Source organism: Astatotilapia calliptera, chromosome 5 (genome assembly GCF_900246225.1).
Source record: "Astatotilapia calliptera chromosome 5, fAstCal1.2, whole genome shotgun sequence".
Classification (NCBI taxonomy): Eukaryota; Metazoa; Chordata; class Actinopteri; order Cichliformes; family Cichlidae; genus Astatotilapia; species Astatotilapia calliptera.
The window spans coordinates 3,963,917-3,987,794 of record NC_039306.1 but is presented as its reverse complement, the minus strand read 5'-3'; the positions used below and the strand labels follow the sequence as shown (position 1 = coordinate 3,987,794).

Here is a 23,878-nt window from a genome sequence, read left to right as displayed (position 1 = left end):
ACATTAATACAGTCTAAGGACAAATATTGGACCTCGGGGTAACTATCTGTACCTTTTTTAGCGTCTGAAAGGTACATACATGTTCCTTAATTGTGAAAAGTACTTATTTGTACCCATTCTTTCAAAAGATAAAGTACAGGTTGATTAAGCTCTTTTTGATTAGAGGTTGTTTTTTTTTTATTCTTTTTGACAGTAATTTATTTGCAACTGTATTGATATAAGCATATATTTTAGTGTTTTTATTTTTTATTTTTTTCATTGCTGTTGCTGTTTTTGTATTCCCTGAACCCCCCCCCCCCCCCCCCCCCTTATTTTTAAGCTGCTTTAAGAACAATGAATTTATTTGAAAGAAAAAAAAGTAAAAATGCATTTAAAAAATTTTTTAAGAGAGTGTTTTTTTTAAGTATAACTATTTGGATGAATTGCAAAAAAGCACCCTTATTGAACTCGGAGTGCGAGTTGAGCCCATCCTCACAACATCAAACAAAAAGTAGAAGAAGAAACTCAACGAATAGCTGGTGGATTCTAGAATTTTCTGTAAATGCAGCAGGTGCCATTTTGTTTTATCAACGGAGGGAGATGGATTACGAACTTGCAAGTCCTGGTGTGCTCTGTTCACTTTCAACCGAGGAACTCTTAACAAAAATACAAGAGTGGGGCTTAGATGTCACCGAAGCTGAAGCTCAGCATTTCAGAGGTAAGTTTTATTTAAAGAAAAATGTAGCGTAATTACTAATTATTGGTTTAGCCTAGCTTAACGTATATTAGCAATTTAACTAGTTTCGGCACTCTCTTAGCTCAAATTATGTCTCTTTACAAACGTTTTTACAAACGTTTCATGTGTAAAGTTGAGGTCACAGTTCTGAAAAATGTGTACACATAGTATTTGTATAAGTTTGAACTTATATATGTGGTTCGGCCACAGTCTATGGGTTCGGTAACCCCTGCGCAGCGGAACGACGCGAAATTTGATTCCCTGGTAGCTGAATGCAGTTTACCGTTAGTGTATTAATGGTTTAATAAAATCACGTTTTTACATCCATTCCAAGGCCATCAACACACATGGGCGGCTGAATATAACGTCTAAAGGAAATATCTTGACGCCGCACTTGTTTAAAATATAACAAGGGTGTCGCAGCTGGGGTTTGATAGTCCCGTTTTCAGCAATGTGGGAACTTTTTCAGCATGTAATCTGAGCTTGTAATACGGTCCTGCGGGTGTTATCGCTATAAGTAATCGGTCTGAAAGAACAGACGGCAAAAACTGTCGGAAATCTGGAGAAAGGAGTCACCTTAGTAGTGAATATTAACACATTACAGCATTCTAGTCTTTTTTTTTTTCTTCCAAACTTGAAAGGGCACAAAAGCATGCTCAGACTCTGCTCTCCTGTGTCCAGTAGTCCCAAACAAACATCTAAATTTAAAAATGAAAACTTTGCATATCAAGAGGATTCACTCTAAAGATTTGCTTTATTTTATTTAATTTACTGATTTTTTTAAATGAATATTTCTTTGAACTGAAAGAAGTTGTACAAAAGGTTTTAATGTGTGTGATATACGGTTTTTACCCATGTAAAAATGTGATAAATATTCTTACATGGAATTTAGAGTTTGTACTACCATTTATCTTGCAGACAATGAGGTTGATGGTGACACAGTTGACTGCGGTCTTACTGAGACTATGGTTGCATACCTTTTCCAAGGATCCTTCAAAAAGCAGGTTAAATTCAACCAATTTGTGTCAAGGATGAAGGAATCTTCAGTGACACTGACTCTACAGACTGTCTCTCCAGAAGACTGGCAACCATCTACTTCGTCAACTTCAATAAGGTATTTTCTTATTTATAATGAAGTTAGTATGTCTGAAACATACATGTTGGCTGTTATGCACTTTTAGGATTTAGTTAATATGATCATTGTTTCTACCATATGTATTGTTACTGTAGTGTTTTATACTTCAATTCATGCAATAAAAACAAACGCTTAACTGTTTTCACAGCAATGAAAATACTTTGAGACTACCAGCGTCTTTTGAAATTCCAAGATTTCCCAAAAATCTCCAACTAAAACTGGACAACAAAGAACCGTGCCATAAAAATCCAAGGGACAGACACACAATAATCAGAGTTCTATATGAAGCTGTGGCACAGTATACTATGTAAGTTAATCAGGGTAATGTTAGCTTGTTGCTTTAGAAAAAGCTGAATCTGTCATATTGAAAATAAACGCTACATTACTAAGAAACAATAACTGACACTTGATAAAGTTTGTTTGTCAGCAGTTGCTCTAACACTTATGTTTCTTCTGATATTACAGGTATCCCACAAATTCTGAATATGTGCAAGCTGTGAAGACGCTGGTAATGAAGTATCCTTTCCTCAAGGATCGTGAGGGAAATGGTTATGTAAGTTAAATTTAAAATTTGCATAAGGTTCCTTCAAGATTACAAAGTAAAAGTGAAGCTTTTTTCAATCTTGTTTTGTTAGTAAGACAATCTGTAGCCTCTCAGTAGGTTTGTATGAAGTATGTTTACTGATTCTTTGTTGGGTGTATTTTGTGTAGATTGTTTTTACAGTAACTTATGTTTCTGTTCAACAAGCACACATGGCATATGTCTTTGAGACGTAAATTCAAATCAGAGCGGGCACCACTAGTCGACAGTGAGGCAGTGAGGCGTTGTAAGGAGAAGTTTGGTTCTACGAGGAGAGGGCAGCCTAATAAATGTCAATGAACAAGTCAGAGAAATGTTTGTCAGGTTGGTGTGAGGGACATCTTGAGCTATAAAATGTTCTTGCCTCTGTTATTACATCTAAAACTAAGGATTAGGGATGCAACTGTACCCCTTTTTTTTCAAACCGAAACAATACCAATACTTGGATTAGAGCACTTGCTAATACAAAGTACCAGTGCTAATACTTCTACCTCACAAAATATTATTAATTAGAAGGCGCTAAAAGAGGGTGAACTAGATTTAAAAAAAAAAAAAAAACATTTTAAATATGACTCCAAAACTAAAATTTCAAGTTAACAATTAAGATTTTATGTGAAATTATTTCAGAGTTTCCATATTTTAAATATTGGTTCATGGTATCGGTTAACTTTAAACGATACGAGTTCTTTGTGATGCACAGATCGTGTCAGCTCTAATTGTATATTTAGTCTTATGTTGGGTTTCTAATCTGTTTTGACTTTCTCTTCTCACTCTTGCTTTCTTTCAAGGGACCATGCGTCCAAGGAGAGGATTTATTATCCATAGACGCCCACTTAAAGGTCTTACAGTGCCAATATCAGAAGATGCAACCAGATACGATGGTGGTTCATAACCGTGTGCAGCAAACGTTTGCTTGGCGGCAGAAAGAAATTGCAAATGGTATGCCTGTGGAGGATGTGTTGAAGAAGTACCCCTTCTTAGGGATGCCTACTGGTGTAAGTCAGAAAGCTGAATTGAACTTGGAAATAGCTGTCACATTTAACATGTTTATAGTAGTAAATTTTATTTGCCCTTGACCTTGTTTTCTTCATCTGTCCCTCTTTCCTTTTTTCGTATGTTCATGTAACTTCTTACAGTATTGTTGTTAAATTCTATAAAAAAAATAATTATGCAGCACCATACATAATTAATATCAACTTTAGATTATTTCATTTTCATACACTGTTATTTTTACTGAAAATGAATTTTTTTACTTGTAGCTGTGCAACGAACTCGGGTGGATCCAACCAACAACGGGTAATGTAAGCCAGCGATTTCGTGAAGGGCTCTCATGTGTTGCAGCAAAGGTGATTGACCTTACACAAGGGAAAACCCCACTCTACCAGCTCTACCTTGATGCAAGAGAGGAGCTCTCACTGATGACCTACCGGGTATTTGCTTTTTTTTTTTTTTTTTAATACTTCAAGGCTTCCATTTTATATAATTTTTATAGGTAACTGGAAATGCCAGATAAAATGCATGGGTGATCTTGTGTTTTGTTGTTCTTTTGGCAGATCTTGACACAAGGGCTGCACTTTTATTCCTGCCATACGTCTTCAAGGAGAAACTGGATCTCTTTGTCATACTTGGAGAGGTGTGTGTATTAAAATATTGAGTCTATATAAAAGGAAAACAAATGTATCTTTTGTTAAGAGACTAATATATTGCTTTCCTCTACCTTCTCTTTTGACTTCAAAGGTTCATCCTAAAACCCCCTATCCAACTGTTCAGCTACTTCATGAAGACTGGAAACCAGTGTTCTCCAGAAGCGCTCCAAACATTGTGAAGTTGGATGGCAGTGAAGTGTGCAGAAGCTCGTGTATTTTTGAAGGAATCATCTCTTCTTTCTGCTTGTATTTTGTCTTCAACCTTGCTTATCCAAAACATCTGAAGAACACCCTGATTTTTCTCCAAAAGTACATTGTGAAAATAGATGAGGGTGAGGACCGGCCTCTGCCAATTACAGTCACCAGACAAATCTTCTGTATTGACCACCATGCCTCAGCCATATCAGTGCTCCAAATGTGGCAGAAGAACCTTTAGTTTGACAAAGCTTATTCAGCACATAGGACTTATTCATTCCCATGATGCCAATTTTGATATAACCTGTGGACTCAGTGACTGCTGTTCTTCCTTCAAAAAATATGAATCTTTCAGACGACATGTGTATAGGAAACACAGAGAACAGGTGTTGTGTTAATATTGACACAATGTGGGTCTTTTGTGGAAAAATTCTCATGCCTCTGTTATATGACAACCATTTTCATTCATACAGTGTTAGAGTTGATAGTGAATGGACGTTGCTAAAACCTGGACAGGAAATTGATGTTGCAGCTTATGACACATACTCTGTTGATAACAGTTTGTATGTAACAGTTAAGCAATGTATTTAAGAAGGTAATAAATGTGACAAGTATTTTTGACTTTATCTTCAATTTTTCAAATCTTGAGAGGAAAAATATAGGAAATCTGTGTGTAGATACTGAACCTTTAGAAAGACATTTTTGTACTCCTTTTAAGGGTTCTTTTTTGTACTTTATACTAAGGGTACAATTTTGCCCTTTAAAGTACAGGTTTGACGTGTAAAAGGTACAAATTACAAGGGTACAAATCAGTACCCACAGTTTAGGGTACAGAACGGTACCTTAGAGGGTACCACCCCAGTGACAAGCCATTGTACCCCTATAGGTACATTTCTGTACTTTAATTTCTGAGTGTGCAGCAAAATTGAAAGGAATGTGTGCGGGGGCACCTGTGCACCATTGCATCACGCCTCGCCAGCTTAAAATCTGTGTAGAGTCCTGTGTTTGGAGTTGTTTGTTGATGTGTATGGCTGGCAGAGGCAGAGCTGCAGCAGAGTGTGTATAGCAACCATGACCGAGATAATAAAGGATGCTAAAAAGCATGAAGGTACACCCGGGTCTGCCGTGGATTTCTTCCAGCATGTTTACATCTAAATGTTTCCTCTGATTTTTGTATACAAAATCTGTTCTGTGTAGATAGTTAGTACAAATAAAAGCTTTCAGTTTTAATGTTTGACTCCTCGTTCAGTTGATAAAATATTTTCTGACTTTCAGTAACTATTTTTGTAGATTTAAATGAAAGAGTTTGACAGAACTGCATGTGGGTAAAATTTCAACAAACACTCCTAAAGACAAAACAGATCAGCAGAGGGCAGCAAAACACCACAACCACTGGTGTTGGCCCTCTTCCTTGGCCTGGTTGAGAGGAACAAAAGGACTTCCGAACAGAAAATCTATTTTTATTCAAGATTGGTTATCAAAAGGTGTTTGGGCAATTGCCCATTTTGTAGATGAGGAAGGACATGTTTTAGGACATCAAGATTTTTGCCAAAAATTTAATGTCCAATGTTCTAAAAGTAAATTTAATTGGGTTATAAAATCCATTCCATTGTCACTTAAAAACATAGTTGTAAATGATATAATATATTCTCCCCCAAGTTAAGGCAATTATATATAGATGGTATTCGGTTTTGTGATGTTAAATGCAATAATAAGTTTCTAAGATCTTCATTAAGGAGTCTTTATTCCCCAAATTTACTTAGACGTAATTACATATTAAAAGATTTCCAAAGGGAAGAAATTGAAAGAATAAGAACTGATTATATCACCTTCCCTATCCCTCCTAAAGGGAAAGAAGTCCAATTTAAAATCTTGAATAAAATTTACCCGACAAATAGACTCCTTGGTGATAGATTCAAAATAGAAACTGGTAATTGTGTATTTTGTGAAACAGAAGAGGAGGATTTGGACCATCTATTATTTTTGTGCAATTTTAAACAAATTTTTTGGTTGGATTTTCATACCTGGCTTTATTCCAGTGGGATTCAAATTACCCCCATTTACATTAAATATGGTAATGTTTGGAGTGTTTTTGAAAGAAAAGAAAGCTAATTATGGTGTCAATGTGTTATTAATCTTGTGCAAGCAATTTATACATAAATGTTGTTGTTTTTTAAGACCAAACCAACACTAGCTTACTGGAAAAAACGACTTAAACCTGTTGGTTAAATCTTTGACTTTAATTAAAAAGAAAAAGGCTGCTCTTTTTGTTTCCTTTGTGGAAGATTTTGATTTAGTGAGTTAATAATCTGTTAAATTATGTGACCCCATCTTTATATTTTGTTTTTCCTATATATGAAAGTTGCTAATATGTAAGGAATGTTTATTTTCTGAATGTGTAATATATGGTGCATTTTGTTTGTATGTTAATTTTACTAATAAAAAAAAAAAAAAAAAAGGACTTCCTGTTTCCTGTCCAGGTATTTGTCCTTTTTGTCCCCCTTCAGCTACTAACCACAGAAGATGCTCAAAGCATGCCATCGCCCACTAGTGGACAGGAGAATCATCTACCCATCATTTCTCCACCTAGCTACACAAGCAAATGTTGACTTACTGATATGCTTATGTTGAAACATGCACTTACATCACGCACCAGTACATCCACAAGAGGAAGGCTACAAACTACAAAAATGTAATTTCTTATACAAATAAAGCTTGTTTAAGCCTTAAAACCTTTGAGATAATTCTTTCTCTGGATAAATTTAGCAGTGGGAGTTTTTACAATAAGTACGTAGAATGAATGGATTAAATATGTACACTAAAACATTTTAAAATGTTTTTAAAAATGCATCGTCTCTGGAAATCACTCTGTCCAAAACGCCACTGTACAAAGAAAAAAACAAACATGTATTAAATGCAATTAAAAGTACAGTGGAACCACGACTTACGAATACCCCGTTTCACGAAAAATTCAAGTTACGAAGGCTCTGAACGGCAATATTTCTGCCCGTGTTACGGCAAAATGCCCGCGTAACGAAATCCACTGGATCTGATTGGCTGAGCCTACAATGCCCACAATGCCTTCCGAATCATGTGACAACCCCTTGGCTTCCGTACTTGCACTTCGCTGTTCCACTTGAACGACATATTGTTGTACTAGTTAGCAATTAGCCTATAGCCTATCGTTCAGCATCGCCTCACTCAAAACGCGCGATGGGTGCTTCGACTTACGAAAATGTTCGACTCACGAAAGACCCTCGGGAACGAATTAATTTCGTAAGTCGGGGTTCCACTGTATATTCAAGCATCAGCAATAGAAAAAAAAAATCCTCAAAACCAGAAAAATACACAGGAAATATCGACAAGAAAAAGGGAGACAGCGAGAGAGAAACACTTTCCATTACCGTTTTTTTCTCTTAGAGATGCAGTGGGAGAAATGTGTGTAGTTCATGCACACATTAACATCCTAATTCATCTGCTATCATTCATGTACTGCATTATGAATAAACACACTGCAGTATGACCATCATTAATAATATTCAAGAACCAAAAACTGAGGAAAAAAGAAAACATACACTTTAATGAACATCACAATAAAGTATTTTTTCTCCACAAAATTGAAATATGACTAACCAAAAATATATAAAAAAACAAATAAACAGTATTCCTACATACACAGTTTAGACAAAAGGAAAGCATACTACAAAGTGTTTTTGGATTAAAATACTTCTTACATCAATGGTCTAAACTACAAACATGTGACCTTGCATCCCTTTCATTAACTGGCAGATGGTGTCTACAGAGAAGCGACACTGAAATGTAAGAGTCTAAACAAAGAAAGATGATGAGATTTTCACAGAACATCAAAATGTAAACTGGCACACGAGTTTGTGACTGTACTGCTGGGTCAGCAGATGCACAAGAAAAAGGTCACATCTGTAAATGATGTTCAAGTAACTTCAGTCAACAGAAAGCGGAAGTGATGGCTCTTTTTCCATAACAACAGTGAAACAACACACGAACAAACCCTCACTCGTACGGGGCACTTTAAACAATAACAACAAAAAAAAGAAATATTCGTGTTCTAATAACATTTAACAGGTTCGATGGCAGCATTTAAAAAAACTGCACGCTGCAAAACATCAAGGCTCATTTGAGTGAAGCTGTTATTAAGATAGCCGAGTAAATGTGACAACATTTTGTGACTCAAATGGATCAATAAATAGAATAAAATGAGATAAAATATTTTTCTTTTAAGTTCCATGCATGCTTTTTGTAGGCACAAGTCTTTCTCATATTTAACACGCGTCAATCAAGTTGATGTTTAGTTCACTGAACATAAAAGACTCCTTTGGTAAACCTCTCAGTGCATTTTGGCTCAGTCCTGTTTTTAACAAAGCTGGGACTTTATGTAAAACTGAATCATTACTGGAACATCGCTAAAAGATTTAGAGAGTGTTTTAGAACAGGAAACGGAACACTCGGGAAAAGACAGTCAGCAAATTAACAATTCAAACTTCTCAATGTAAAACTAGTCAATTAAATCATCAAAGAAAGTCATATTTGCAGGAAATCACAATAGTTGTCTAAAGGCACTGCATTTTCCATAATAGAATTTAAATAGTGAGATAAGCCGGAAAAATTGCTTTACACAAAAGCACAAAGGAAAAAAAAAAATCAATATCTGTTATCACTTAGCACAGTTCTGTAGAGGAAATCATAACATGGACTCAGTAACACTATCCAAGTTTAAAAGAGGGGAGACCACCAAGCTTGATATGAGCATGAAGTTACATGACACAGGTCACTGCCATATATCAGTGAAAGCAACATTAAGGCTAAACTAATATATATGTATTCCTGAAATGATAAATATTGCACTTTGTTCCCATGTAACGTGACTTACATGCGAGTACAGGGAAAAAGGCTCAAAGCACTTCCTGGGGCTGTACTGATGTCCACGATCCAGCCTAGTGTGGTGATGAAGCAAAACCTGGATTATATGCAGGCTGAGCAAGAAAGTCTGGAGTTGCAGGTGGAGCACTGGGCTTCGGCTGGGGGCACGGTGGCTGGGGGTATGCTGGCTGCCGGGGCATGAACGCAGCCTGGCCATAAGGCATCGGAGGATAGGCAGGACTGACTGGAAAGTGAAAAAAGAGCTTACATGAGACTGAACATGCAGACAGCACTAAAAAAGTAACCACAGCTGAAGTTCTGTAGCATAAGAAGAAATATTATATTAAAAAAAGTCTCTGGCAGTAATGGATGTGTTTATTTGTGTTTATTTACTGTGTATATTTTTTTCTGTATATATATATTGTATATTTTGATGACGCAGATTCATCACCTTTACTTTAGCCAGTCGCAGTATTTTACACAACATGACTCACAGAAACAAGCTTCTGCCTCAGAGGCTAAATGAACTTCTGTAGAAATATTTTGTACATTGAAGCTCCTTCCCCCCCCCCCCCCCCCGAGTCAGGAGCTTCAAATTAATTAGGGCTGCCACGATTACGTCGACTATCAAAATCGTCGACGACTGATTTAATAGTCGACGCGTCGTTTGAAGCTCTGTAAGATCCCAAAAGACGCAGGAATAAGTAGTAGGGTTTAAGAGTGTAATAACGGACTGAAACAGAAGATGGCAGCACTGCATGTACAAGGATGCCAGCTGCCGTTAAACCCCGAAGAAGAAGAAGAAGAAGAAGAAGCTGTGTCCAGAATTCATAGCGCAGCCCAGCTCAGTTTCCAACAATGGCGGCAGCTAGTTAGTTTTAACTTTACTCTTATTATTATTTCTGGGTCACAAAATAAACGTTTAGCATATTTTCAGGCGAGAATGTAGCTGTGTAAACCTCAAATATCTGCTCAGTTTATCAAGACACCACATATTTTCAAAAGCGCTCCGACGTTTTCGGAGACGTCTGTTACCCACTAGCTCGATAGCTAGCCGGGGTTACAGGCTCACTAGAGCCGTGAGAACACCGGACTCCCGGCAGATCGTTTTCAAACCCACTGCCATCTTTCGCTACTCAGGTTAAACATATACAAGTCACTTAGATAACTTCAAAATGTTATTGTTTGGCTTTTTTTTTAGTATTTTATTTGTTCCTGAGTAAATCGGTTTGGCTGAGCTTAAAGTTTCTCAGCCAAAAAGTTTTTACACAGCTGAATAAACATTAAGAAGACTGATTATCAGAAGTGTGAGATGCTCGAGAATATACTCCGGTGTCCCGTTATATTTTAGATAGCAAGGAGTTTATTAAACTTCACCGAAACAATCTGCAAATTTCATTAAAATTTAATAAACTATCATCTTGTCTTTATTTTTAGTTAGCACAGACCTTAAACACTTAAAGCTGTAAGCTAATGATAGTTATATAAGAGCAGATCAGATGCTGCTGGTGCAATAAGCTGTGCGTCCAATGGATGATGATCTGATTAGTCGACTAATCGCAAAAATAATCTGTGACTAGTTGACTATCAAAATAATCGTTTGTGGCAGCCCTACTATTAATATTTCCACAGATGCGCAGTTTTGGGTTTCAAAGCCTACCTTTCACCTGGTTCTGCAAACAAATATATTCTCTTTAGTTAAATACGGGCCTCTTTTCCAGGAAGCATTTACAAAAAACTAAGTTTAAAAATAAACTGAGTTGATTCACTTTGAGATAACTCTGAGTTTCCTGTTTCAGAACAGCTGATCAGATTTAGTTCAATCAACCTTGAGTATATTCACCCAGAGTTAAGCATCTGCATTAGTAAAGAAAGAAAGCCATGATCAATGGAGTTGTGGCATCACGATTCACCATGGCAACAGGTAAATAAAGAGCATGAGAAATATGAAGACCACTCAGTGCTGAGCAGGATATTGATCGTCCCTCTTTCATCATCACTTTTAATGTCTGCTGGAAAGCTGGAATCCAAATGTTGCATTTGATTTTTAAATCAATCTTTTCTAATTATTCAGCTGTAACCTGACAGGGACAAAATGTAGGAACCAGGAACTGATGATAAAAATCTACAGAAACTCATTAGACACAGTTTACTGATGGATCTGTGATATTAGTTACCCAGACAGCAACAGACTCCACCTTCAGGTCAGTTTATTAAATGAAAACCTGCCTTCACAGCAGGTTATGACCATTTTGTTGTTTGAATAATTATTCTCTAAACATTTCTTTCTTTTTTCTTTTCCTTTTTTGTGTTTCTGCCATTACTGGATAGAAATGCATAATGAGATTCTCAGAAAAAATGTTCCCCAGTTTAATCTGTTATAATCTGATTTCAGTCTTCACTGATAGATAATGGCTCTTACAGCCATAGCACTATCACATTGAACTGAAAAAAGCAAGGCAGCTTTCTGAGTCTTTAATGAATGTAAAATCACATCAGTAGAGACAAACATGTTATAAGAAAAGTCTTAGCTTTTGCAAGGAAACTGGCTGACAGTCTGAAAACATTACTGGCCAAGTTATAGACTATATAGATTTTATTCTGAGCTGATCATAAAACAGTGATGTAATTGCTGTCATCACTTATTCATGGCTGTCAAAGCTCTCACGTTAATTACACAAAATACCAAAACATCCCATAGCGTTTTAGTTTCTGTAAAAATGTACACTTCCACGCTGTGAACGCTGACAGCGACTTTATGAATAAGAAAATGACTCAGTATGTCACACAAGTGGTTCAGGTCCAGCAGGACGGGAGGAGTCAGAGAGAAGCTCAGGGTCTGTTCCCAGTAACTAACAGAAAACAGGAGTTTCTCTCAGCTCGCAGTTAACAAACTCAGACTTGTTAGCTAAACCTGCTTCCTAGAATAGAGCTCAAGGCAAATCATAAACCACACTCACTGGCTTCCTGATAAGATGGCGGTGGTCCAACTGTGAATGACTGTCCATGGTAGGGCGGTGTGAGGATGGGCTGAGCTGGGTAGCCAGGCTGGGGTAGATGGTGGGGCATTTCCTGGTAGGATTCAGGGGGCCCAGGTGCTGCCGTTGGATGCTGAGGAGTGTTGCTGACCATTGTGACCTGGGTAGTGGCCTCTATCACAGGTGTAAGCAAATAAGTAACAAAAAGTTAGAAATGGAGAAACATGCTACATATTATCCAAAACACCTTTAATGTGTATTGTCATTTATAGGTAATATTCTAATAAAGATTCAAAAATAAATTTTTAAGGAAGGAGAAGAGCAAATGGTGCACTTTGAGTTAAGATACATAATTTATCATCCTCTCCTTAAGGTCTGCATCAAAGAAACTAAACATGATGTCGTTTGCTTATTGAATATACACAGACTTACACTTTTGAAGTTTACAGAGACTCAAAGAAACTCTTTGAGAGATTTTTATCATCGTCAGAGTGTAAACTGATCTCTGCGTAAGTACAGTGAAAATGAAAAGGCACTGCTTAGAACAGGAAAAAAGAAAACTTGTGGAAAACAAGGTGTCTTTAAACAGTGAGTGTCATCACAACCACTTCCTGTAAATGACGTGGGGTTGTCATGGAAACAATGAGTCACACAGGGTGGAGCTCTGACATTCCTGGATTTGATCCCATCATGCAGCGGCTTAAGCCAAAGATGCCACATTGTGTTCCTCACTTTATTGTAGCCTCTCTGCCAGAAGGACTTCCCCTAACGGCAAAACATTTACGAGCTGACCAAACTGACAGGAAGTCGGAAATGTAAAAATGGTTGACTGTAAATACTGACAACAGTCAGCTAAAGTACCAGTTTGCAAAATAGAAATGTGTTTATTTGACACGACAAACTGTTGGTTGAACATAATTTAATCATGTCACGCATTTCCATGTAATTACATTACGTTATGTACAGTAACCCATTCTTTATCATGTCACATGAACACATTTACACAAAACTAACAAGTAGTAATGATTTAAAAACATAAACACTATATGTACATGTTAAATGAACACATGGGATCTAACCAGCACTAAGGGGGTTAAATTAAGATTAAGACATTGTCTATTTATAAAAGTCTAGAGACTCAGAGTTAAACATTCATGTGTGAGGACAATTATGCATTTATGAGTCAAACATTAGCGATGAATAAACTTTGGAGGCCACCGAACATGCTGATACGCTCTGAACCTGAGAAGTAGATGGACCTGTGATTGTAGGTTGCACATACATCTGAGCTGTTTTTCAGCTGTTTTTGACTAACATGTTTAAAACAACAGCCTATTAATGGGGCTGGTCACAACCAAGCAACAAGAAATCCTCACAGCAACCTAAGTGTTTACTGCTCAGAGGTAGATCTGCAGATTCTTTGCACCGATCACATTTCATGTACATCGTAAAAACAACACTAGAAACTACAGGCAAGCACAGGCAAGGCACAGCCTGCTTATTTAAATAAAAAAGAAATTTTGTCCCAAGTAGAAGGGACCAAAAAAAGCAAATTCAGCAATCATTTGATGGGCAGGGGTGGAGATTAGGAATGTAGAATTATTTGAATGACATTGAAAATGCATGCTTCTCCAACAGATCGCAAAGCAAATTGAGCACTCCAAAATCCCAGCGCTACACCTTACGCCTGTGCGCCAATCACAGCTGTTCACTGCATCGTAGCCCGGAGGAGTAACACTACATCAAAGACAGGCAACAGACGGTCAAAACAAAAATCAAATGTCTGGAGCAGCAGAAAGCGAGCTTGCTTCCAAAAGCAGGTCTGCTGTTTTGGATTTAGAACAATCATGTTAACCAAGAAGAAATCATCTGCGAAGAGTGCGGTAGATTTGTGTCAGGACCACAAAGCAGCACAGCGAACTTATTCAACCACCTGAAAACACACCTGCAAGGTGAAGTAAAAAAAATGCAATTGTTGCTAAGGTTAATCACCCAACATCAACTCAGATGTACATAAAAGCGAACCTGTACAGCTCTTCGTGGTATCGCTAGAGCTCACAAAGAAGCACAATCTCATTTGGCCAAGGTAAGTAATTAAGGCTTTAGGTAATATAGCACATTTAAAAACAGAAAGTTTGCCCATAATAGCCTATAATGAAAAAAGAAGAGGGCCAAGGATTAAGCCCTGGGGCACCTCACAAGAAAATGGGGCTGAGGTGGACTTTTTCAACATTAACACTGAAAGTTCTGCGACTCTAATATGAATGAAGCCAATTCAGTGCAGCACCTTTGATGCCAACCAGGTGTTCCACATGGGAGATAAGAATATTGTGGTCAACAGTATCAAACGCTGCAGTAAGATCTAAAAGCACGAGGATGACCGAAATTCCACAATCAGTAGCTAAAAAGAAAAACACGTAAAAGTGCTGTTTCAGTGGAGTGTAGCTGTTTAAAACCAGACTGAAAAACTTCCATCATACCGTTAGTATCTATATTCAGATGGATAAAAACTATTTTTTCCAATAACTTTGAGAAGAATGGAACTTTTGAAATGAGGGGTCAGCGCCAGGTTTTTGTTAATAAAGGGTTTACAATTGCATGTTTAAAACCATCAGGAACCACACTGGAAGTAATACTGCTATTTATAATAGCAAGGACTGAGTTCCAGTAGAAGGGAAAACGTCTTTAAAGAGCCATGCAGGAATAAAACATCCATGGGAATAGGGCTGCTCAATTAATCGAATTTTAATCACGATTACGATCTGGGCTTTCAACGATCATTAAAAATGACTGAGCCGATTATTAGCCCCTCCCTCATTTATCCGCGACACCTTAAAGGCCGGTCCGTGAAAATATTGTCGGGCATAAACCGGTCCGTGGCGCAAAAAAGGTTGGAGACCGCTGATTAAGAGGACCCGAGGGAAGCTCGGAAAGCTAAGCAGAAGTTATTTGGAGAGGAGAGTGACTCCCGTTGGTTGAAAAGAGAGGTAAAAAAACTTCAGTGGTGTTGCACACTATTTTATATTATTTTTTAAAGTCATTGTTAACCCTTTAAAGCCGGTCAGAGCAGCACGCTTCGTGTTGTGTAACTATTTTTAAATCCCTGTAGAACCTGAACCGTGTAAGCTAGCGCAATAATTTGTTTTGCATATGAAACCGGAGGAGTTGTACTTACATCTGATGCCATCAGCTTGTCCTCGGTCACGGTTTCGTTCCACATAAAGCTTTGCAAAAACTGCATAAAAAGCGCTTGCAGGAACAAAAACATAATATTCCAGAAACAGGCTTTGCCGATCCATCAGCTGTTCGTAACACTTCCCACAGTGAAATGATGCACCTGCTGTTTTCTTTGCAAATTTGCATCATAGGATTGTTTTTTGTTTTTCCTGCAGTATATAAAAACTGTATCTCCAAAATAAAACTATGAAGACACTCAAAATAAATTTCCTGTTGTTGTAAACTATTTTTTGCAACTTTATTGTATTTAAAGTTTTGAGGGATAAACCTCTTAAATTTCTCCAAGTAGAAATATATGTAAACAAAACAAAAGCTAGAGCTGGGCGATATGAGATTTTTTCATATCACGATATGTTTTTTTCATTTCAGGCGATAACGATATCTATCACAATATAAGCCAAATAACTATATTTGTAAGATTTAAATGTGCCGTTGCTCACAAGTAAAATGTGAAATAATCAGCAGCTTGTTTTTATTTAAATATTTATTTCCCATAATAAGTTCAACAGGGTAGATGTACTTAAGGAACATGAGACTTTTTCAGATAAATAAAGGCAAATATTGCAAACTACACAAAAGGCAGCCGCTAAAGCGTTTAAGTTTCAAAATAGAACAAATGAAACAGACTAAACTGTCAATTCCACTTAGAAACAAAATATTAATTCTAAAAATAAATCTTAGTTTGTTTTACAGAAGAACAGACAAAACTGACTAACTTTTGTCAATATCAAATAAACTGAGAACTAAAAGGAAATTCTCAATCTCTCCTTGTTGTATAGCTGAGCTTTTCAAACAGTTTTAACAGTTACTTTAGTCTGACAAAAGCCGAATGACGAATTAGCGCTTCCAGTCAGAGACTGAGGCTACGTCCACACGTACACGGGTATTTTTGAAAACGGAGATTTTCCGTTTTCGTTTTAAAAAATAATCCCGTCCACACATAAAGGCAGAAATGAAGGAAAACGCTGCTATGAACATGCCAAAGCAGCAGGTGGCGCTAGATTCCTAACCGTGCAGAAATGTTGGCCAATCAGAAGTCTAGAAGCCTCGGTGGGAAAAAGTAAACAAAGCTGCGGCATAGAAGCAGAACCGAGTCGTATGTGTGGAGGGACAGTAACTGTGTGTATATATGTAAGCATTTAAACACTGCAGAGAGTAGAATTAACAGTATTGTAGAAATTCATTTCACCGAAACAATAACGTGGCGCACAGTGTGACGCATGCACCAGTTTATTGTATTTCCAGACTTGCTTTCGGCACAATTTACAGTGCACGCTACTCTGTTTTTGTCAGACTTGAAATAGCCGAAATACCTTCACACTACGGAACTTCTATGGCTCTTCCGTTCGACAATCTCTCCGGCGTTGGAACCATCATCCGTTTTCTCTTCGGTCACGCTCGGTTGATTTTTCCAGTCGGCACACTCATTTCCTCCATTACGCGCTGGCTCCATTACCCGCTGGCTGCTTCCCAAACAAACACACGTGCAGCTTGGCACTTGTGCTGTACGTAACAAGTCACGCGACATGACGCTGCGGCTGTGATTGGTTTGGCTCTGCGCTACTTAATTTGGATCGGCTGACCTTTTTTTTTTTTTTTTTTTTTTAAGAGGACAAGAGCGGCGAGGTCTATCGCGATAGCTTAATTTCTCTATCGAGTAAAAGTTATATCGCGATACATATCGTTATCGTTATATCGCCCAGCTCTAATTACAGCTATGCTGTGTCTAACAGGTTTGAAATATTGACAATGATTCTCTGGCTACAGAGACAATACTCAGTAGGATCAGTTAACTGCTGGCTCTGATCTTTTCATGTCATTTGAGAAAAAAACAAAAAACAAAATAAAGATGCTAGAGTTCAAAGCCCCACACAGCTGTTTCTGAGCGCCTTAAAGTTGGTATTTGAAAAATTGATACGGCTGAGCTCAAGGAATTTAAAGCACTCAGAGTAAGCAGAAGCAAAAATCAAGTAAAGACATGACCCCAAAAATCACACCAGCATCAAACTTAGGCACAAACTCTAAACACCAATTATCGCTGATGACGTGTTGACTCATTGCCCTGTGGCATATACGCTCACCAAGAACACCAATGGAAGGCAAAAGAATAGAATAGAATAGAATAGAATTCAACTTTATTGTCATTGCACATGCACAGGTACAGGGCAACGAAATGCAGTTGCATCCATCCAGAAGTGCTTTAGTGATATAGATATATTACAATATATATTAGCAATAATATAGATATGTGAGTATATTACAGAAATGGGTCTATTATGGTATGTTATAATGTACACGGTATGAAGTATGTTGTGAATATTCTATAACTATAAGTATGTACAGGCTGTAGTGAGTAACCTAATCCTAATCAAACACCAATGAGGAGCTGAAAAGTTTACAAAGCCTCCAATACTGCAGTGATTCTGAAACATTAGGTCAGGGGAGGCTCTGTATCTCAGTTGTTTTGTTTCTTGTCAGACCAAACTGCTGAGGTAATAAAAGTCATGTGGTAGGTGAGCCAACAGTCTACAAACGAGGCCCTCATGGTCTCAGACAAATGCTCCAACTCACCAGTCAATCACTGCAATGTATGAGAAATCACCCAAATGTCAGACTCACACTAATACTGTAGATCCTTGTTCACATGAAGTGTTCCAAGTACTTCATTCATTTGACTGAGCCGGGCACTTTAGGTTTTTGCATATTGCATCACACAGGCAGGAGGTGAAATCCAGCATCACTAATCTTTTTCAGTGTTTGACATGTTTTGTCCTGCAAGGCTCCGACTTACTGTGAATATGGCTCTATTCAGAGGAACTCAGCCGTCTTTTCTAGTTGACTAACAGGTTTGTTCTAGAAGACGGATACGTTTCACAGGTTTCAGCAGCTGAGTTACTGAAGACTAGAATGAGAAGTTTTGCCGACAGGAAGCAGAGATTTGTTTAAATAATCATTGACTCGTCAACTAATCGAAGGAATTAAGATTAGTCGAGTATGAAAATAATCGTTAGTTGCAGCCCTACCAGTGAGTAAAGATAATCACATTATTGTCTTTGTGGACTTTTTCATCTCTGATAAAAGACATCGAGAAGAAAAAAAAAAAAGAAAGTCAACAGCTACTGATGAACGTTTAATTCGCATTTTCATAGGGTTTTATCTTTTAGCCACTATAGAAACAAATGAGGTGCCTTAAACTCCGTCATGCCACAGTGCCTACTCTTAAGTTTAAGGCATCAATGCATGAAAATTGTGTTTTGAGAGCTTGAAATATTCTGTAAATGCCAAAAGGCACAAAACAACAGCCTTCAGATCTATATCTAAAGCCTTGACTATACTTTGTGTCCGCTGAGGTTTGAGTAAAGTAAAATCCGTCATCAGAGAAAGCGTGTGAGAATCTGTTCATGTATCTGTAACTGCCAATATTTTTTGACTGCAATAACTTTACATTACAATGCACCAACTGTAGTAAATGTAAAGGTGCCTTCCAGAAGTTTCACACGAATGACGAAAGTTGTCTTTGCTCACAACAGAGTACAGTCAAAAAAGCATCACCCAAATTAAAGTACTAGTTCTAGTAATACTTACCACGTTTGTTGCACAGCTTGTACAGGCAGCAGCTGGGGCAGACGCAGCAGCAGAAGATGAGGAATACAAAGGGGATGATGCTCATGCCAACAATGAGAATGAGTAATGTTTTGTTGTTGATAGCAGTTAACTGATCCTGAAAATTTTTTTCAGGATCTTTGCTGCTGAAAAAGAAGCAAAGTAGGGATTATGCCCAAAACAAAATAGGAAAAAAACAAAAATAAAACAAAGTATTACAGCTAGGCTACGGTCTGTTTACTGTCGATTTTCAAAACTTCCAACTATGCAACAACTCCTCATGCTATAGTTGTGTCTGCTACGTTTTTTGCAACACTGACTGAAAAACAGGTGTAGGTGTGTTATCTTCCAACAACCAGCACACAGCATGCAAAAGCCCTTTTTCTACCCAGATACCCTGTCAGTCCTCCAGCGAGTAAGCAAAGCAGCACACTGATGAATGTTATGTGAATGAAGGCCTTCGTTTCAGTCTAGTGCACTTTGGCTTTATGCTGATGGCCGTGCGCAGGAAGACATTGTGTCCTGTTTTTTAACAGCTTAAATGTGGCCTTAAACACATTTATACTGGGAGAAAAGAGAGACTTAAAAAGAAATCACTTTCTAAAATAGGAAATTGTTCATTTTACACAAACTAGCTAAATGCAGGTTTTTTTGTGGATTGCAGATTGAAAATGAAAACATACCACTCTTCTTCATCAAAGCGTTTTGACGGATCTAAACAACAATATCTGCTGTTGCAGTCCCCACAGCAAAAGCCTCTATGGCATTCCTGGGCTTCCTTACCACTGTAAGCCAGGCAGTCGTCCCCTGCTGTAACAGAGCAGACCGAGAAAATCAGAGAGGGGCAGCAAAAGTTAGCTCATTTCAGGTCAATCAATTAGTTATTAAAATTAACTTTTCAGCACTGCAACATTTTGACTTTTAGGGAATTGGTGATTCACTGTCACTGTAGCTCTTGAAAGTGTACTACGCTGTACAGAGGTGATGTTTTCACACACTTATCTATGCTCAGCCCTGAGTTTGAAACCCTGCTGCTTCCACTTGGTGGTCACTCTGAAGGATGTAGTTTGTACTGCTGCTAAATGATCGTTCACGCGTTTCTTGTTAATTAGCGGGCAGCTCGAGTGACCAGAATATAGTGGATAAAAACTATAACCTAAAACATGTGAAAATAGCCACTGACACTGACTGATTGTATATTATTTTTAAATGACTTTCATTTCTTTTTTTATGGGTCTGTAACAAACTAATCCTACAGTGTTATTAAAAGGTTTAAAACACAAGCTGTAACTTAAAAAAAACAAAAGAAAACATGTCTTGATGAGTTTTATGGCCTTTCATAAAAATGAAAAGTTTTCGGATAATTAGACGCTACGTCACTGACTTCGCCCTAAACGTGGTCTGAAGTAACATCACAGACTGCTTGATGGTCAGCGGCTACAAGAAAACACAGCGGCCGTTTAAGGATGAACATAATTAAACTTACCGGATACACAAGGGGACAGGATCACAAACAGAGCCAACACGGCAGCAGAACACAGGCCTGACGCCATGTCCGTGTGTAAAACTTTCCCGGATTCACTCACGGACCCGGGAATCTTCCCCGACAGTTACTCTGCTCCGCACGGACTGCTGCACAGATCGTCTATACACGAAGCCGCCTCACTCAGGTCGTGTTCCAGCCCACTGACACACTTATTCCACGGACTGTGCAGAATCACGGGTCTGTAAACACATCATTACACACGGTTACGAGCTGCGAACAAAAAGTCTTTTAAGAAATTGTTAACAGAAATGTTTAAAGAGACGAGGCTGCAGACACGAGCGGAAGTTATTCTTCCCTCTTGTCGTCTTTTTCCGGTGAGTTAATGAGCAGATGAAAAAAATACTTTTTCCCTCTTTTTTTACAATTTATACTAATGTAAAAATTATTGCGTATTTTATTTATTCGGGTATCCGAATAGTAATATTACCCAGTGCTAACTAGCTTGAATACCAGTGAATTATTTTACACTATCTTATTACTATGCATTTTAAAAAGTAGTTTACAGACTTGTAATTCGCAATATTTCAGAAATATTGTACATTTAACTCTTTGCTAATTCTGACAAACCACCACAGTGAAATGCATTTTTACCTAACAGTTAAATCATAAGACATTACATTTTGGACAAGCTGTTTTTAAAATTTAATATTTTGCCTGTAGTCGTATTTTTATAGTACAGTGTAAATGTTTTGAGCCACTTGTCATTTCATTATGTTGGGGAAATGGGTGTAGTGATGTTTTTGGAAAAAGTGCTTACACATGTGCAAGTATACAGTATATAAGGCAAAAATAATGTCTGTATAATTCTAATTATTCTTCAGTACAGCCTAAAATAAGGCAGCTTTCATGTAAAGCTCTGCAGGCTTTTTGAAGGACATTCAAAGCTTTTATTTGCATGTTGGTGCTTTTTGTTCTGTTCTCAGTCAAGATGGTCCCATACTGCTCCCACACTGCTAACCAGGAATGCTTTTACTGCCTTGACAGTGTACCTGCCATCATTGTCATACTACATAATGAAAATACTGCCAATGAGACACCTGAATATTGTGTTTTGTCTCAAAATGTGTTTTTTCTGCACTTGTTATTCCGTCAGTTTGACACGATCCCCTGCACCACCTGCTGAAATGCAGCCCAAAGCATGAAAGAGCCTCCACCATGTTTTACAGATGTGTTTTACATTCACTGTTGTACCTCTCTCCTGACATCCTGCATACATACTGACAATTTTAAATTTGGATTCAGCACTCCACAAAACCTGTTGCCACTGACTTTCTGTCCGGTTTTATGTGTGATGAACATAACTCGGACTCTTTGCCCACATTTCCCTTCCTTAAAAATGGCTTCTTGACAGCCACCTTTCCACTGAGACCATATTTAATGAGGCAATAGCTTAGTCTCTAATGGTGTTGTGCTTTCATTGAGACAGAATATTAACCAAACAAATCCAGAAAAAAGTATGCATCACATAAAACTTAAAAATGAATCTGCAAGTCACTGAGTGAAATAAATAAGATCCCCAAGCAAAACATGACTTAGTGCTTTGTGGAGAAACGCCTGTGTGCAGTACAGGGGTTGGACATTTCTTACAGTTGGCAGGCTAAGTGCAGATGGAACAGAGGAACACTTTAAACGGCTCAAATAACTCAGTATGAGTCACAATGTCTCAAATGTAGCCATGGCTACATCCATTTGCAGTGAATAATGTATAGATCAACGGTTTCACATGGCTGTTTACAAGTCATGTTTAGACAACGATGTTGATGTTTGTTATATTCGATGGCTGGTATTCAAGGCCGTGGCGACGAGCAATGGCTTCCTTTCTCCAACTGTTGCACATGGTCACATGTAGAATGAGAAGCAGCAGCTATTGCCACCATTCTTAGCCAGTAGGTGGATGAGTGACTGTTTTGTCTTTTGTGTTTTTGTTTAAATGGTTTACTAGGCTTTTATTATGCAGTAGCTGTTACTGCATAACTGCATGTCATGTCAACAACATAAACTACTTGTAGATGTTACTGATTATTGCTTTTGTAGCCAACTGTAGAGTCCACCTATCATTTATCAATCTTCCTTAACTATCTTGGTTGTCTTTAATAGCTTGTCGTTTAACTTCTATGTAACAGACTCTTGTTGACTCTACGACGGGACTATTCTAACTACTTTGAGGCTCAAGACCTCTCTCTTGCTCCTATTGAAAAAGGTGGGTCACTTTGGCCAATGTTACCTTAGCAATGGAGTCCAACGTCACCAAATGCCTGCCTCCCGGCACAACACAGACTCCAAGACAAACTCCATATAAAGACAAGAAAACAAACACCGATGTGGCTTCGGACAGAGACAATACTGTGACGCAAGCAAGCCTCGAGGCGTGGCACACGTTTTACATAGAGAGGCTTTCTTTGTGTTAGCTGCTTCAAGAAAACATAAAACCCTGAGTAGAAATAACAGGTGCTGGATGAAAAGGAGGTGTTTGACACCTTTCACTCTTTACAAAATGGAATAACTGAATGTGTTCTACTTCAGTCATATCAAATGAACATGTAGTTAGAAATTTGTAAAGAACATAAAAAACTAGATAAACAAATGAATGAAAACACTGGTGGCTCCAAACAAAACAAGAGAGAAATCCTGTAGACTCTTAATTTTCTGAATGTATATATAAATAAATGTTTTGGGTTTTTTTTATTTCAGCCGCTCGTTTAACTCTCTGAACATTTCAACTTTAACATTACTCGCTGTATTCAGGCCACTGATTGGTGCTTTACAATAGTTTCATGAAGGAAATCTCTTTAGTTTGTTGCCAGATCAAAGTGAAATTATTTGACTGAATATTTGTGTTGATAAAAAGACACAGTACTGATAAATCGTTCTGTTTACTGTAATTCCAGTTATGTAAATCAGTCCTGGCAGTATGCAAATTCCTGTAACTATGCAACGCATTTTGTACTGATGTAACTTAACCACATGAGTTAGTTTTATGGTTTCAGTCAGGTGTGACTCAAAAGTATAAGCATTAACCGTTTTTTCATTTAGTATCATGCTTAGAGCTGCTGTGAAAATGTGATTTCAACCTAAACTCTGAGCAAAACTTGCTCTGGATCAGGTTATGTGTTCAGTGCAGACTGAACAGCACTTTAAGTTCACAAAGCCCCTCAACGTTTAAAAGAAAAATATTTATTTGTATTAGAGTTATGTTGGATGATAAAATAGATCAATGTAACAACAAAAAATAAACTGAAAGTTTAATTTCCACGAGATAACCTAAATGCATTGTGTCATGTGTAGCTTTAGCTTTGAGCAGCAAAATAGTTAATAGTGAAGATTTTAAAGTTCCAGTGCAGTGAGAC

General features: G+C 37.7%; 1 protein-coding gene and 1 pseudogene across 2 annotated transcripts; one reads left to right on the top strand and one right to left on the bottom strand.

The window, feature by feature from the left end:
* Nucleotides 1-427: 427 nt before the first annotated feature.
* On the top strand, nt 428-4,892 carry LOC113021896 (sterile alpha motif domain-containing protein 3-like; annotated as a pseudogene).
* A 2,938-nt stretch (nt 4,893-7,830) lies between these two features.
* On the bottom strand, nt 7,831-20,860 carry LOC113021892 (protein shisa-5-like). 2 transcript variants are annotated; one of them, XM_026166717.1, is made up of 5 exons: nt 20,472-20,860; nt 19,669-19,795; nt 18,968-19,131; nt 12,128-12,319; nt 7,831-9,411 (listed from the first exon to the last, which is right to left on the bottom strand). In XM_026166717.1, the coding sequence occupies exons 1-5, from the start codon at nt 20,536-20,538 to the stop codon at nt 9,242-9,244; spliced, it is 720 nt and encodes a 239-aa protein (XP_026022502.1). In that variant the 5' UTR covers nt 20,539-20,860; the 3' UTR covers nt 7,831-9,241. The 2 variants fall into 2 exon arrangements, with proteins under 2 accessions (XP_026022502.1, XP_026022504.1); XM_026166719.1 differs by having other exon boundaries at nt 18,968-19,128; nt 20,472-20,859.
* Between the last annotated feature and the right edge of the window lie 3,018 nt (nt 20,861-23,878).

Bases quoted from the DNA above. Each gene is read 5' to 3' on its own strand.
- LOC113021892 (XM_026166717.1), bottom strand. From the start codon at position 20,538: ATGGCGTCAGGCCTGTGTTCTGCTGCCGTGTTGGCTCTGTTTGTGATC. The intron at 19,132-19,668 runs GTATGTTTTCAT...CTTCTTTTTCAG, and splicing joins CGCTTTGATGAAGAAGAGTG to CAGCAAAGATCCTGAAAAAA. The intron at 12,320-18,967 runs GTAAGTATTACT...CACCTGTGATAG, and splicing joins CAAGCTGTGCAACAAACGTG to AGGCCACTACCCAGGTCACA.